Consider the following 14,947-nt stretch of genomic DNA (forward strand, 5'->3'; position numbering starts at 1 on the left):
ACTGATATGAATTTCTTCATCGTAACAAGTTTATTACATATAGAACCACAATAAATATTTAACGAACGTAAACCTGGTGTCTGCTGTAGGTAAAACATGTATAACAGTAGTACTAATATTATAACTACGTTTCATTGGCTTCTATGTTTCACTGAAACTGGTGGTAGATTATAAACACGATTTGTTTTATATTTCTGTATCAGTCAACATATATCAGTCAACAAAAGTGACACAAAATGTCATTGTCCTTATACAACAGGTTTGAAACGAAGGGTTAACCTGCGCTGGTAGTACCGCTCCGGAAAAATAGATGTCACTGTGCTGTGACGTCATTTTCTGAATCGCGGTGTTAAGATTCTCCGTGAACGAATGACCCTCCGCGGTATTCGTTTGTACGGCATCGCTTCTCGGCCTTTTGGCTAAGATCAAAGTGTAGTATCTGTTCTTTTCAGCTTAATATCTGAAAGTTCCCTCACTGAGGGACCAGTATATTAAACTGATTTTTGTAAACTGACGGGATGTTCGGGGCTCGCTCCACTCCCGTCACGGGTCGGCCCGGCATTGCAGTGCCGCCGGGATCGGCCCACAGAATTACTTGAAAATTATAAGTAGTAAACAGCTAGATATAAAATGCGTAGAGAATAATAGAGGTCTAAGTTCTATTGACTGTATTTTAGAAATCTCTTGCTTCACGGTCTTAATAGTCATGGCGGTTTTCTAAAATCTAACCACCATAAAAAACTTAACAATTAATTTATTTTGTGAAACAAAGTAATTTTGATATGTTATATTTAAGTTAGGGAGAGCCATGCTTCGGTACGAATGGAAACGCCACGAACGGAGTTTTTATTTGCTATTGTATCGTATAAGTTTATAAAGTGATATTTTTAAAATATTGTTTTTCCGTTGTCTATAAAAGAAGCATTTACAAAATAGTTATGTTTTATTAAAGTTGCTTTACCTACCTTGGTAAAGGAACTAAGTTTATAAATCCACTAGGCATCACAGAAGTTTAACATACTGGATTTAAATATAACAAAATATCTATAATATACTACAAAAAGGGTGCCTTAATTAATCCGGGTGATAAATGTTTATTGTATTTCTCGTTAGCACTTGGATAATAGCATTCGTGAAATAAAATTACATTTCAATATAAAAAATAAAGAGAACGTGGATAAATCAAACTAACGTTTTTTTTAATAATTCAGTTCTTTGTACTCATAAAGCAACTATTACTATAATATTATAAATCTACAAGAAATAAAAACTTCAATAACTAATAAGTAAATAAACTTGCTATAATTTAAAACAAAAACAAGGAAAAAAATAGATTGTTGATTATTATATTTTGATTAAGCTTTATTTTTAATATTAATCTTATCTAATGCTATAGAATCATAAAAAGAAACATATTTAAAAATAATTTATGATAAATCTAATATGCAACGAAAGTAATAAAACTTTAATTTTTATTTCCCTAAATTAGGGGAATTTTATAAATATTGGCAATTTTTATGGTAAACAACACAGTGCACAAATCGGTGACGTTTAGTTATCAGTATTTTCTGTCTCTTTCTTTATCATTGCATTAGTATAGCGTTGTCTCTTTCGTATGCTAAAATTAAATAAAGAATCAAAAACTTCAATAGTGATGTGAATGACCTCAACTGACAATCAAAATCGAGATTTCCCCGTCATTTTATTTGTTTTAAAATTATTTATTTAATCAAAACTGTTGTTTTTAAAATTGTTTTAATTTTAACACAGTCATACTAATGAATTCAATACGTAAGATGATGTATAACACAATTTTAAGATTTTTCTTTTAAAACAATCGTAACTGATAAATTCAAAATCAAATCGATTGATTTACCAATACAATATTGAACGCCAACATCACTAAACAGCGCGCTATTCAATTATTTTCTCCGTGACAAAAATTTTCATTTGAATTTCTAAAATCGTAAAACATGGCAGGCCTCCTTAGTTTGTGAATAAATAAAAATATATCAATATAAAATGGAGGACGAGGAGTTTGTAGGTTGCATCAGTTGCATGAACACAAATGATTTATGCGACCTATTTGCTTTGTACGCGGAGAACACGGAGACTTATGCAAAAATGTTTGAAACCTGTTTCGATATTAAGGTTATATTACAGCTTTTTATTTTATTATTTACTATCCTTAAATCATTTGTTGAAACCTTATTTCTTTGTCGAGTTGTAGATTAATAGATTATAAGTTTAGTTTTAGTTAGATTTCTATGTAGTTTCTAAATAATTACGATAAATTAGCTACGGTAGATAAAATTATTGATTGACTTATTTCTGTAAAAAAATTGTGAAATATTGCACGGTTTTAACAAATTTGACTTTTCGAATTACGTGTTTCGATATTTATTTAGGTATTTCATTTTGAAAAAAGCCAGCAAATGTGAGTCACATTTGTCAATTGTCTGAATTCAATGCAAGATATTTACTATATTTTATAGATATTTTTTTATTTAGGTATAATATGGCATCCTTTTTTTAATTAGGTAAATGGCATTTACCTAAATAAAAAAAATATTTAGAATTTAATATTAATTTATAGATTTCATGCAAATTGAGTATTTATTTACTTTATTATATTTTCTTTATTTTGTACATAAAAGGAGCTTACCATAATATATTTGCCACGCTAGATAGGCAGGTTAGACATCGCAGTATAAAAGGTTCAGGTTTATCCAGTCCTGGGGCCTTAGTCTGCTATTACAATTGTGTCGACGGAGGGACGGAGCTATGTAGGTTGTATAGCTCCGTCCCTCTTGCACTGCTCAGTGATCGACCATTCTGACACAATTGTAATAGCAGAATAAGGCCCCAGGTCTGCTAGAGATGTGCTATGTAGCTATGCTGCGAAGATGTAATAGCTAAGGTGTGAAACTATGTGTTTCCACTGATACTAAGCTTTGTAGCTGTGCGAGGAAGATGCGCTGCTCGAGTAGGTATGCGATGTATCGATAGTAGGAAAGCCATTCATAGCACGCATCTTTTCATATAAAAACATAGCTTAGCTGAGTCCGTTTCCACCAGTGCTAAGATATGTGTACCAATGAATATGATTGGTGGAAGCCAAACGCATCCACAGCAACGTAGTATAACACATCTCTGGTGGAAAAGCACCATTAGTCTAATTGATGTTAAATCGCCGAAACAAAGGATGTGCTTAATACCTATAAAAAAATATTTTATCGAGATTTTTTAAAGTAGGATATGACGTAAATGAACACAGGATATTAGTTTGAAATTACATTGATAACTATATCAGATAAACATCAGTTAAACACATGTCTGTCTGGTATTTTATCATGATATTACGTCCTTGGAAAGAATAAATTGGGCTCGCTGTTATTGCAGCGGTAAGTCCCCTGTTTGTGCGGGTCTGCGGACGGCGAGTAGGGGTAGCTCGCCGCCCGACAAGATCCAGACCCTCCAGCCTTGGGCGAGGCGAGAGGGAATGTCAGACTCTTACTGACTAAAAACCACCCTTTTCCTACTCCTGTTTTTCGAGCCAGAGCCCCGGTAAACCCGCTAGGTAGTGCGCAGCTCCGGATCAGGCATCAGCCCTACTGGGCCCCATCTGTGGTGGTCGGATGGCTCTTTGAGGCACGCGCCGCACGCACGGGTCTGGTTCTGTTCGAGCGGTGAGCTACCCCTACTCGCCGTCCGCAGACTCGCACTTACGGTGGCCGGAGATCGTCGCACGATCAAGTGGGTGTACATTGTATAGCGGCATTACGTGCCATAATGTGCATCTCTGCCTACCTCACCAGGCATAATGGCGTGACGATATACATATGTATGTATGTATGTTTTATTAATTAATTTCAGGTGCCAAATAACCTAAAATACATTTGTTCTGAATGCGTGGAGAACTTGGAAAAATCGATGGCTTTCAAACATCAGACTACGAAGAGCCTGAATATGCTACAAAATGTTAAAGGTAAGGACTCTGTTATAGTATAAATTTGACAGTTACGCTGTGGAGTTAAGATTGAATTTGCTATGTGCGTTAGTTTTGAATAGACGCTTCGATGCGTTTCTACTATGCGCTAGTATAAATTGACCCTAAAGTTTGCAGGGATTCAGACCCTTAGCTACTTTTTCAGTACCATTATTCAATAGTGCAAAGTAAATTGTTAATAATAATTGGGTCTCTTGAACATAGGGCTTAGTAGGAATGTTTTAAGTGTGGGAGAGCCATGCTTCGGCACGAATGGGCCGGCTCGACCGGAGTGATACCACGATCTCACAGAAAACCGACGTGAAACAACGCTTGCGTTGTGTTTCGTTGTGTGAGTGAGGTTACCGGAGGCCCAATTTCCCCTTTCCCAATCTTCCCAATCCCCAATTTCCCAACAACCCTTAAATTCCAAACCCCCAAAAAGCCGGCAACGCACTTGTAACGCCTCTGGTGTTTCAAGTGTCCATGGGCGGCGGCGATTGCTTACCATCAAGTGAAACGTCTGCTCGTTTACTGGCATGTACCATAAAAAATATATATTAGCACCATCATATATACCATTCGTGCCGAAGCATGGCACTCCCACACTCTTCTACTTAGGGATAATACAACTCTGCTTTTTTACTCTACTTACATCCATGCTTCATCCGTAAATGTGTGAAGCAAGCCTTCTTGCTCACGTAAATGTTGTCACAAAAGTGACACGGGTATTTACGACCCTCCGGGTCCGATACACCATATCTTATTAGTGGTCAAAATACGGTAAGTATAATTGTAACCCTTTACAGATGAAGAGTATCTTGATGAGTCAATTTTGGAAGAAGCCGAAAGCAGTAACAATGAGAAGAAAATGGAGATTCTAAAGTCTACTTCGGATGGAGAGGATGAAGAAATGGATGGTGAGGAATCCTCATATTTTTAACCTCTCTTACCAAAGTCAAAGTCAAATCATTTATTCCAATTAAACCATATACTTAGGTACGTTTGACGTCAACAAAGAAGGAAATAAACAATTCTCCGTCAGTCTGTCCGTCAGTGAAGCTAGGTGGTCGTTTCAAAGTGTAAGTAGCTTCGAATGGAGAAGAATGAGCAAGTAACTCCAGATACCTCTCTCAGAGTCTATATTAACTTTCGTGAGACATGCTAAATTAATTATCATATTTATGTATAGCATTCCGCGACACACGATATTTTGTTAAATAAGTAAAATCATCCTATGTTGGCGAGTGGGAGTGTCAGACTCTTACTGACTAAAAACCACCCCGTTCCTACTCCTGCTTTTAGAGCTGGAGCCCCGGTAAACCCGCTAGGTAGTCCGCAGCTCCGGATCAGGCATCAGTCCTACTGAGCCCCATCTGTAGTACTCTGATGGTTCTTTGAGGCGCGCGCGACAGGTATTGGTCGGGCGGCGAGCTACCCTTGCTCGCCTTACAGACCCGCCCATACAATGGCCGGAGATCGTCCCGCGGTCCTCAACACCTGGAGTGTCTCTCGCGACAGCTGGGGCGTGAGGAGGTTCCGTCCCTCACGCGCCGCGCCCACTCACCAATACCTACCCCTTAAAGACATTAAACCGATAAAATTACAACTCCAAATTTTAAAACTAACATCCTATTTCAAAGACTTGGATGATGAGCATGCGATCCAAGCCCTGGACGAGACCACCTGCATCTACTGTGATCTCCAACTGGCTACGGTGGAAGATGTCCATGATCATATACGGACAGTTCATGAGCTGGAGCCCAGGACTGGACTCCCGCTCAGGGAGTGCTCCTTATGTGGAGTCGCTTTGAGGGACCCTGCTGATCATCATAACAGGTAAGTTGGCTGAGTAATTTTTTTAAACGTTGCCCCATTCAAAGTCAAAGTCAAAATTATTTATTTCAATTAGACCAAGAAGGCACTTTTGAACGTCAAAGCAAATATAATAATATTAATAACGTCTGTCTGTCGGTCAGTCCTCTAGTGAAGCTATTTGCTCGTTCCAAAGTGTAGATTCCTATGGAGAAGAAACTCCATAGGTTACTCTTTTCCAATCAGATTCACAATACAATTTATGGTTACATTGTTTCGATTGCTTCAACTATGTGAGAACAATGTGAAACTAATATTTAGTCAAAGTGATAGAAAAAGAAAATAACCCTGAGGACAAACAAGACATTCTAGAATTTTCTCCTGGATGCGTTTAGAAACATACAAGTTCACATACACATTACGTACAGACCCGAAACAATAATTTATGGATCACACAAAGAGTAGGTCCATGCGTGAATCGAACTCCACTACATATTACACGGCAGCCGGTTGCCTAGCCACCGCACCAACCGTGCAATCATTCATATCACATCAACAGCCTATATCACGGTGACTGGTAATTAGTGAACGATATTTAAACACGTGATTGTACTCATGATTACAAACAACTTTCTTAAAGAAACTTTTTTGTATACTCATTAGTTTTATTTTTATCACAATAACAAAACAACAAAATTTCAAGCGCGCGTGCTTTCGCATGATCAGCTGTTAGCAGCGAGGCGCCCGGAAGGCTATTAGGTATTTTGGAATTACACGCGCATGCTTATGAAATTTTGTTGTTTTGTTTATTGTGATAAAAATATTTATAAGTTTATTTGGACACCAAAATCAAACGTGGAGGGAAAACATGAGAAAAGCAAGGCTTATAATTTCTAATAATTACAAGTTTGAAATCGCCAACCCGCATTGAGCAAGCGTGGCGATTAATGCTCAAACCTTCTCCGTGTGACAAGAGGCCTTTGGTCAGCAGTGGCCACTTATTTATTGAAATTCCCCTCACTTTTTAGGTGTCATGGTGTCAAATCGGACCCGGAGGGTCGTAAATACCCGTGTCACTTTTGTGACAACATTTACGTGAGCAAGAAGGCTTGCTTCACACATTTACGGATGAAGCATGGATGTAAGTATAGTAAAAAAGCAGAGTTGTATTATCCCTAAGTAGAAGTGTGGGAGAGCCATGCTTCGGCACGAATGGGCCGGCTCGACCGGAATGATACCACGGCCGAGCAGTACACCGACGTGAAACAACGCTTGCGTTGTGTTTGTTGTGTGAGTGAGGTTATCGGAGGCCCAATTACTTTTCCAATCTTCCCAATCCCTGATTCTTCAACAACTATTAAATTCCTAACCCCCAAAAGGCCGGCAACGCACTTGTAACGCCTCTGGTGTTGCAGCTTTCATAGCGGCGATTGCTTACCATCAGTTGTTCAGTCTTCTCGTTTGCTATTTTAGGATGCTTTTTCACCAGAGATGTGCTATGTAGCTATACTACGAAGATGTAATAGCTAAGCTGTGAAACTATGTAACCGTTTCCACTGATACTAAGCTATGTAGCTGTGCGAGGAAGATGCGTAGCTCGAGTATGCGATGTATCGATAGTAGGGAAACCATACATAACACACATCCTTCCATATAAAAAAAAAACATAGCTTAGCTGAATCCGTTTCCACCAGTGCTAAGCTCTATGTACCAATGAATATGATTGGTGGAAGCCAAACGCATCCACAGCAACGTAGCATAGCACATCTCTGGTGATCGTGGGTCATGTCTCAATTTTAAAGTGATTTTTACCTACATGGCCTTAATTAACCGGCTTTTAGTGAAACTCTGCAATGAACAAACTCCAAAATATGTGCCGAGAGAACGCAAGAAATGTCATATGTGCAACAGAGACTTCAGTCAGAAGCAAATTCTTAATAAACATCTTTGGAAAGCCCATGGATTTGAGGTAAGTTTTTTTTTATTTTCTTCTTTCAAAAAAACGTTGCCCCACATTAGGATTTTCTCCTGTGTCGTGGGTGCGTTTACAAACATACAAGTTCACATGCACATGACACCCAGACCCGAAACAACAATTTGTGGATCACACAAAGAGTTGTTCCGTGCGGGAATCGAACCCGCGACACGTCGCACGGCAGCCAGTTGCCCAGCCACCGCGCCAACCGTGCAGTCAGTACGTCTAAAGGGCGCTTTCCTTCCATAGGCTCCCATCCGATTTTAGATTGTACATACATACATACATACATATCGTCACGCCTTTAATCTCCGAAGGGGTAGGCAGAGGTGCACATTATGGCACGTAATGCCACTGTACAATGTACACCCACTTTTCACAATTTATGTTGTAAGTCCCATGTAATAGGGGGTGAGCCTATTGCCATATATTGGGCACACTTCCAGACTACGTGCTGTTACTGGGAAATTTTCTAAAAACCGAAAACACCCCAGTAATACTTTGCCCGACCCGGGAATCGAACCCCAGACCTCTTGTCCGGCAGTCGCACTTGCAACCACTCGACCAACGAGGCAGTCGGATTTTAGTTTGTCTTGTATAGAAACTCATACAACTGCGTCCACTGATCCGTATCGTACGGACCGCATCATCGGCAATGCCTACATGCGATGCGTACTGATGACGTATGATACGTACGATGGGGGCCTGTGGACGCTTACTTTAATAGAATACTTTTATCGCCACCCCTAGTCTTCCCGTGGGTCGTATAAACCTAAGGGACTACAAATTTGACAGAGACCGGGCAGCAGCGCTCTCTGATAAACCTGAACCTTTTACACTGCGATCTGCTAGTCAAGCGAGATTATGGCAAACCCTCTTATGTAGAGGAGGTTCATAGTCCAGCAGTGGACTGTCACTAGACGCAGGTGGTTGATTAGCCCTTACCAACTTATTGTTGATCGAAGCTTACCAAGCATGGTGATTATAACTCGGACTGTGGCCTGCCTAGCGGGTTAAGGGAGGGAAAATCATTCAACAACTTCCCCCGCCTTGTGTGAGTTAAGAGGGGGTGGCAGACTCTTACTGACTAGAAACCACCCCGTTCCTTCTCGAGCCGGAGCCCCGGTAAACCTGCTAGGTAGTCCGCAGCTCCGAAAAAGGCTTCATTGATCAAATATAAACAATATTTTTTATATGTCTTACTTGTCCGTTAGGTGGAAAAGAGAAAAGCATTTATATGTCCCCTGTGTGACGAGAGAGTGAGTTACGGATCCAACTTCAGCGCTCATCTCTTACACGCGCATAGGGTACATGAGCAAGTGGAACAACTGGAGTTTCATAATATGGACGGTGAGTCTTCTACTTGAAAAGAATAATGAAGAAGAATGAAGAGACATCAATTATTATGCTATCGGCTTACTCACGCAACTGTTTGACGAGGAACTCGACTAGTTTCAAGTCGTGCTAGAGGCTATGAGAGCTATGAGTAGCAGCGCGAGAATCGCCGCGTTGTGTGTCGCGGAAAGCTCATGTATAAGAACCTCTAGCATGGCTTGTAACTAGACGAGATCCTCGTCAAACAGTTGCGTGAGTAAGCCGATAACATAATAATTAATTTTGTATGTCTCACGAAAGTTATAATAAAATAAAAGAAGAAAGATTCCCAATATTTTTATAATAACTATCGTGAGACATGCTAAATTTACTAAAAATCACGGTTTACTCACGTATTATAGATATCAGAGTAACTAGGCTGTGCGCGACGTCGCCGCATCTGCGCACGCTGCTCATGATGAAGAGTCCCTCTGTGACTCGAAACTAGTAGAGCTTTACTCCATTAATTTACGTGAGCTAACCCTGATTTTTTAGTTAATTTCAATTTTCTTACTAGTGTTATAAATGTGAAAGTTGGTGTGTTTATTTGTTACTAATCACGTCAGAATGGCTGAAGGGATCGGAGGGAACTTGGAGCTGATCCCACGCTGATACAAGTAGTACTCGTCTACAGAAGCGTAATTCTCTTTGACGGAGTCTGTGTTTCCGGATGTGTATAACCTGGGTGTCTTCAAAGCCCGAGTGAATAGGTTGCTTATGGGCAGACGTGCTCCACCGTAGGCCGCATCATCACTTACCATCAGGCGAGATAGCGGGCAAACGTCGACCCATCAAATGTAAAAAAAGTGACATTATTTTCAAAATTTTGCAGATTTCATGATATTCAAAAGCGCTATTCAAGAAGAGACGAAGTATAGGTTCCGAAAGACCACTGCAAGCAAGCAGACCATAGAAGGAGTCAGGTCTCATTACATGTGTAGCCAATCTGGAGTCTACGTGTACCAGGTGGGTTACTTTCGCGATCACCTGATGGTAAGCAATCACCGCCGCCCATGGACACTTGAAACACCAGAGGCGTTACAAGTGCGTTGCCGGCCTTTTGGGAGTTTTTGGCGGAGCTGCGGACTACCTAGCTGGTTTACCGGGGCTCCGGCTCGAAGAGCAGGAGTAGGAACGGGGTGGTTTTTAGTCAGTAAGAGTCTGATACTCTGTCTCGCCTCACCCTCGGGAGAAGTCATTGGATGATTTTTCAGCCATAAAAAAAGGGTTGTTGGGGAATCGGGGATTGGGAAGATTGGTAAAGGGGGTAATAATTGGGCCTCCGGTTACCTCACTCTCTATGTAAGAAGAAGCCTTTGATCAGCAGTAGCCACTTATAGACTGATGATGGGTGAACCTCACTCACACAACGCAAGCGTTGTTTCACGTCGGTTTTCTGCTCGGCCGTGGTATCACTCCGGTCGAGCCGGCCCAGCAGTGCCGAAGCATGGCTCCCCCAAGCTTAACACATTGAACGCCGTGGTGGTCACCGGTAACCGACGTTAGCGGAGGATTTGCCTTCAACAGCTTTCTATTGGCAGTCAAAGACTTAAAACTTAAGACCATTGGCGAGGCGTCACCGTTTCATGGTGGATATCCCACCCACTCGCACGAAGCGCTTCGCTTCAAGCTTCCTTGTGCAAACTGCTAGGGAGTGGAACTCCTTGCCGGAGTCTGTGTTTCCTGATGGGTATAACCTGGGTGTCTTCAAAGCCCGAGTGAATAGGTTGCTTATGGACAGACGTGCTCCATCGTAGGCCGCATCATCACTTACCATCAGGCGAGATAGAGGCCAAACGTCGGCCCATTTAACTTAAAAAAAAACTGCGCCTGACTTACCTTCACCGGTTTTTTAGGGGAAGGGCAAACGCCCTGCTCCGGAAAGACAAATTTACAAGACGGGAAAGGCATGCCCCGCTCATATGATAGTGACTGAAACTATGGATCGAGTGCTTGTTACGTTTTACAAAACCCACGTAGGACATGGGCGTAAGTACCTTACTGTGTATGTTTTTTGTAGTACATATCATACATACATACATACATATCGTCACGCCTTTAATCCCCGAAGGGGTAGGCAGAGGTGCACATTATGGCACATAATGCCACTGTGTACACCCACTTTTCACAATTTATGTTGTAAGTCCCATGTAATATGTGGTGAGCCTATTGCCATATACCGGGCACATTTCCAGACTCCGTGCTACCACTGAGAAATTTTCGAAAAACCGAAAAAAGCCCAGTAATAATTCGCCCGACCCGGGAATCGAACCCGAGACCCCTTGCCCGGCAGTCGCACTTGCAACCACTCGGCCAACCAGGCAGTTTTTTGTAGTATAAGCCGGTAAACGAGCAGACGGATCACCTGATGGTAAGCAATCAGCGTTCATGGATACCCGTAACACTAGAGGCGTTACAAGTGCGTTGCCGGTCTTTGGGGATATGAGAATTACTTAACTTTCTAAGATTATTTAGTAACACTCAGTAACAAAGGGGTCTTCTCAGCTGTTCTCTACATTAAAGCTTGTGAAACTGGAAACTGTCAGGCCGGTGAGGTTTTATACAGCATCACCTGATGGTAAGCAATCACCGCCGCCTATGGACACACGAAACACCAGAGGCGTTACAAGTGCGTTGCCAGTCTCGAAAACCCGCAAAAAGCCCAGTAATAGTTTGCCTGATCCAGGAATTGATACCGAGACCCCTTGTCCGGCAGTCGCTTTTGCGATCACTCGAACGAGGCATTCGTATAACCTAATTATGTTTTATTGTAACTTTCGTGAGACATACTAAACTAATTATTATGTTATCGGCTTACTCACGTAACTGTTTGACGAGGAACTCGACTAGTTTCAGTAGCAGCGTCGTGTGTCGCGGAATGCTGCTCATGAATATGAGCCTCTAGCATGGCTTGAAACTAGTCGAGTTCCTCGTCAAATAGTTACGTGAGTAAGCCGATAACATAATAATTAACCTGATTATGTTTGAAATTATAGCCTGTCCCTATTTCGAACCGAGAGAGTCGAAAAAAATGAAATCGGAGCCTCATGCCAGCACATCCATTGTCATGGATGATGCCTTAAAGGCTCAATTGGAGCCCAAGGATGAAGGTACGTATAGTCTTACTAATTTTTTTATAATAACTATCGTAAGACATACCAAATTAACTAAAAAATTACGGTTTACTAGCGTACGTTAATGGAGAAAAGCCCTACTAGTGAGTAACCGTGATTTTTAACTAGCACATCAGTTTCGCCACCAATGATTTTCCCTATTTTCCTGCTTTTCTCTTGCATTTTTCCTGAATTTTCTTTGCTATAAACCTCACGGAGCCCGAGACCTTTCCAACGAATGCAAAACCGTGGAAATCGGTTCGTGTGTTCTGGAGTTATAGCGTCAGGAAGGAAAACCTGACTTATTTTTATATTAAGAAAAGCCCAGGTTTCACGATGTTTTCCTTCACCGTTAGTCAGTAAAAAACGAAGAATTTATTTGTTTGAACACGCTAAACTCCAGAACGATTGGTTTGATTTGAATAATTATTTTGTATGTTTTTTTTTAATTAAGGGGGGAAAATCATCCAATGACTTCTCCCGCCTTGGGCGAGGCGAGTGGGAGTATCAGATTCTTACAAAATCATTGGTGGCGAAACGGAGTTCGCCGGGTTTGCTAGTAATTTCTAATTATAAGTTTGAAATCGCCAACCCGCATTGAGCAAGCGTGATGATTAATGCTCAAACCTTCTCCGTGTGAGAAGAGGCCTTTGATCAGCAGTGGTGACTTATAGGCTGTTGATATGATAGGTAGATTAAATCGACGGTTAAAAGGAAATAGGGTATTAGCGACAAAAAATGAAATGTTCAGGAGAGCCGTTTAAACTCGTCAGTCGTCGAAAGAATACTAGGAAAATGTTTTTTTTTTTTCGCTAGGGTATAAACGCCAAAAATGTCATCGTAGAGCCATGAGAGTAAGTGTATTCGAAAGAGCGGGAAACGTAGGATAGCATAATAAACTCATTTTTGACCAAAATGTCGCTGATTTCCTATTTCCGTTTAACCGTCGAAATAATAATCCCTTCTCCGACGTAGGGGATGCGGCAGAGGAGTCCTGTTTGATGTGTGATGCCTGTGGCATGTCTTTTGGTGACTCTGACAAGTTTAGAGACCATGTCGCCACACATGGTCTGGAGTTATTCCCGTGCCAATACTGCGATGATGTGAGTCTATTAATTAAATATATATACAATGTGATAGGGGTGGGACTTCTAAAGGTGCTCCCACACAGCGGTTATATAACGTTATACAACAATGTGTAACAATAACATTTGTGTTTAAACAAATTATAACAGTGGTTGTAGAGTATGTTACATGCTATTATAAATGTTACACAATGTTGTATAACGTTATATAACTGCTGTGTGGGAGCACCTTAACCCGTTAAGGCTGAGTACTACATTTAATTTTATCGACAAAAAAATAAAATAATACGCAGTCAGGTAAAAAATTTTCGGTGAAAATAATTCAGGAATGTTTTTTTTCTCACCAAAATATTAGGGTTGAACCCCCAATTGAAAATATTTAAAAATAGCGATTTTTTCGGTGAAAATAACTCACAAATGATTTTTTTTCTCACCAAAACATTATCAAACATATGAAAAAAGTAATGAATTAGTTAGCCAAGGTTATTAGCTACCGTTTGTGGTATTTTTTGTTTTTCGTACATAAAGTAAAAAAAATATTAAAATAGCCATAATTTTTAGGGGGAGAGGGTTCAAGCCCCCATAATTTAGATGATAAAATTAGATGTAGTTCTCAGCCTTAACGGGTTAGAAGTCCCACCCCTATCACATTGTACATACATATATATTATGGAATAAGCCGGTACCGATGCTTGCTTACCATCAGGTGATACGTCTGCTCGTTAACCGGCTTATACCATAAAAAACCTATTTCTTATACTTGAGCAAAATCAAAATTGTTATATATTTTGCAGGATTTTCAGAATCTGGACGCTTGGACTCGCCATGTACGGTTAGAACACAACATGGGTAGTTTATTTTAAAAAGAAAGTATTTTTATAATAACTATCGTGTATCCTTTACTCACGTAAATTAATCGAGAAAAGCTCTACTAGTTTCGAGTCAGAGGTGTTATCCGGAGCTGCGGACTACCTAGCGGGTTTACCGGGGCTCCAGCTCGAAAAGCAGGAGTAGGAACGGGGTGGTTTTTAGTCAGTAAGAGTCTGACACTCCCTCTCGCCTTGCCCAGGGCAGGAGAAGTCATTGGATAATTTCCCCCCTCAAAAAAAAAAGGCTGAGTGACGTCGCCGCGTCTGCGCACGCTGCTTATAATGAAGAGTCCCTCTGTGACTCGAAATTAGTAGAGCTTTTCTCTATTAATTTATTTGAGTAAACCGTGATTTTTTAGTTTAAAAAAGTAAATAGTAATAATTAATAATATAGTTTTCATTGATTTGGGTCAAATAACCCTAATTTTTATTATAATTCAATTTGACTATCTATTTTATAAGATAATGCAAGAAATTCAGTTTTGTCAAAGAAGGAGATTTTTTTATTTATAAATGTAAACTAATGAAGTCATGATTTTTTTTTATTTTAAACTGAAAAATAAATGGTTTTCTTTATATAATACTAACTTGTCGTTTTATTTTTACCTTATTTCACCTATTTCTGTATGATTTTACCTGATGGTAAGCAATCGCCGCCGCCCATGGACACTTGAAACTCCAGAGGCGTTACAAGTGCGTTACCAGGCTTTTGGGGGTTAGGAATTTAA

At 40.4% G+C, this 14,947-nt stretch overlaps 1 protein-coding gene, 1 long non-coding RNA gene and 1 other non-coding gene across 4 annotated transcripts in view; 2 read left to right on the forward strand and 1 right to left on the reverse strand.

Moving 5' to 3' along the window:
* The window catches only part of LOC126912286 (uncharacterized), a 36,897-nt gene extending 25,921 nt beyond the window's left edge, over positions 1 to 10,976 (reverse strand). Inside the window, exon 1 of one of the 2 annotated variants that reach the window (XR_007706913.1) lies at positions 10,850 to 10,976. This is a non-coding gene — a long non-coding RNA (uncharacterized LOC126912286). Of the gene's footprint in view, positions 1 to 9,833; positions 9,959 to 10,849 lie in introns of those variants that run through there. The other variant, XR_007706914.1, reaches the window with a different exon arrangement.
* LOC118279062 (U2 spliceosomal RNA) lies at positions 400 to 592 on the forward strand. Its single transcript, XR_004783951.1, has one exon. It is a non-coding gene; the product is annotated as a U2 spliceosomal RNA (small nuclear RNA).
* LOC118278763 (protein suppressor of hairy wing) lies at positions 1,936 to 14,782 on the forward strand. Its single transcript, XM_050703630.1, has 12 exons — positions 1,936 to 2,151; positions 3,877 to 3,988; positions 4,798 to 4,908; positions 5,632 to 5,827; positions 6,832 to 6,944; positions 7,645 to 7,772; positions 8,993 to 9,128; positions 9,985 to 10,118; positions 11,009 to 11,141; positions 12,149 to 12,262; positions 13,241 to 13,368; positions 14,145 to 14,782. The coding sequence occupies exons 1-12, from the start codon at positions 2,023 to 2,025 to the stop codon at positions 14,211 to 14,213; spliced, it is 1,503 nt and encodes a 500-aa protein (XP_050559587.1). The 5' UTR covers positions 1,936 to 2,022; the 3' UTR covers positions 14,214 to 14,782.
* Positions 14,783 to 14,947: the final 165 nt, after the last annotated feature.

This window comes from Spodoptera frugiperda, chromosome 24, assembly GCF_023101765.2.
Source record: "Spodoptera frugiperda isolate SF20-4 chromosome 24, AGI-APGP_CSIRO_Sfru_2.0, whole genome shotgun sequence".
NCBI classification, from domain to species: Eukaryota; Metazoa; Arthropoda; class Insecta; order Lepidoptera; family Noctuidae; genus Spodoptera; species Spodoptera frugiperda.

Excerpts from the sequence above, each read along its gene's own strand:
- LOC118278763 (XM_050703630.1), top strand. The coding sequence starts at position 2,023 with ATGGAGGACGAGGAGTTTGTAGGTTGCATCAGTTGCATGAACACAAAT. Across the intron at positions 2,152-3,876 it reads AAACCTGTTTCGATATTAAG|GTGCCAAATAACCTAAAATA; the intron begins GTTATATTACAG and ends AATTAATTTCAG. Across the intron at positions 3,989-4,797 it reads TATGCTACAAAATGTTAAAG|ATGAAGAGTATCTTGATGAG; the intron begins GTAAGGACTCTG and ends AACCCTTTACAG.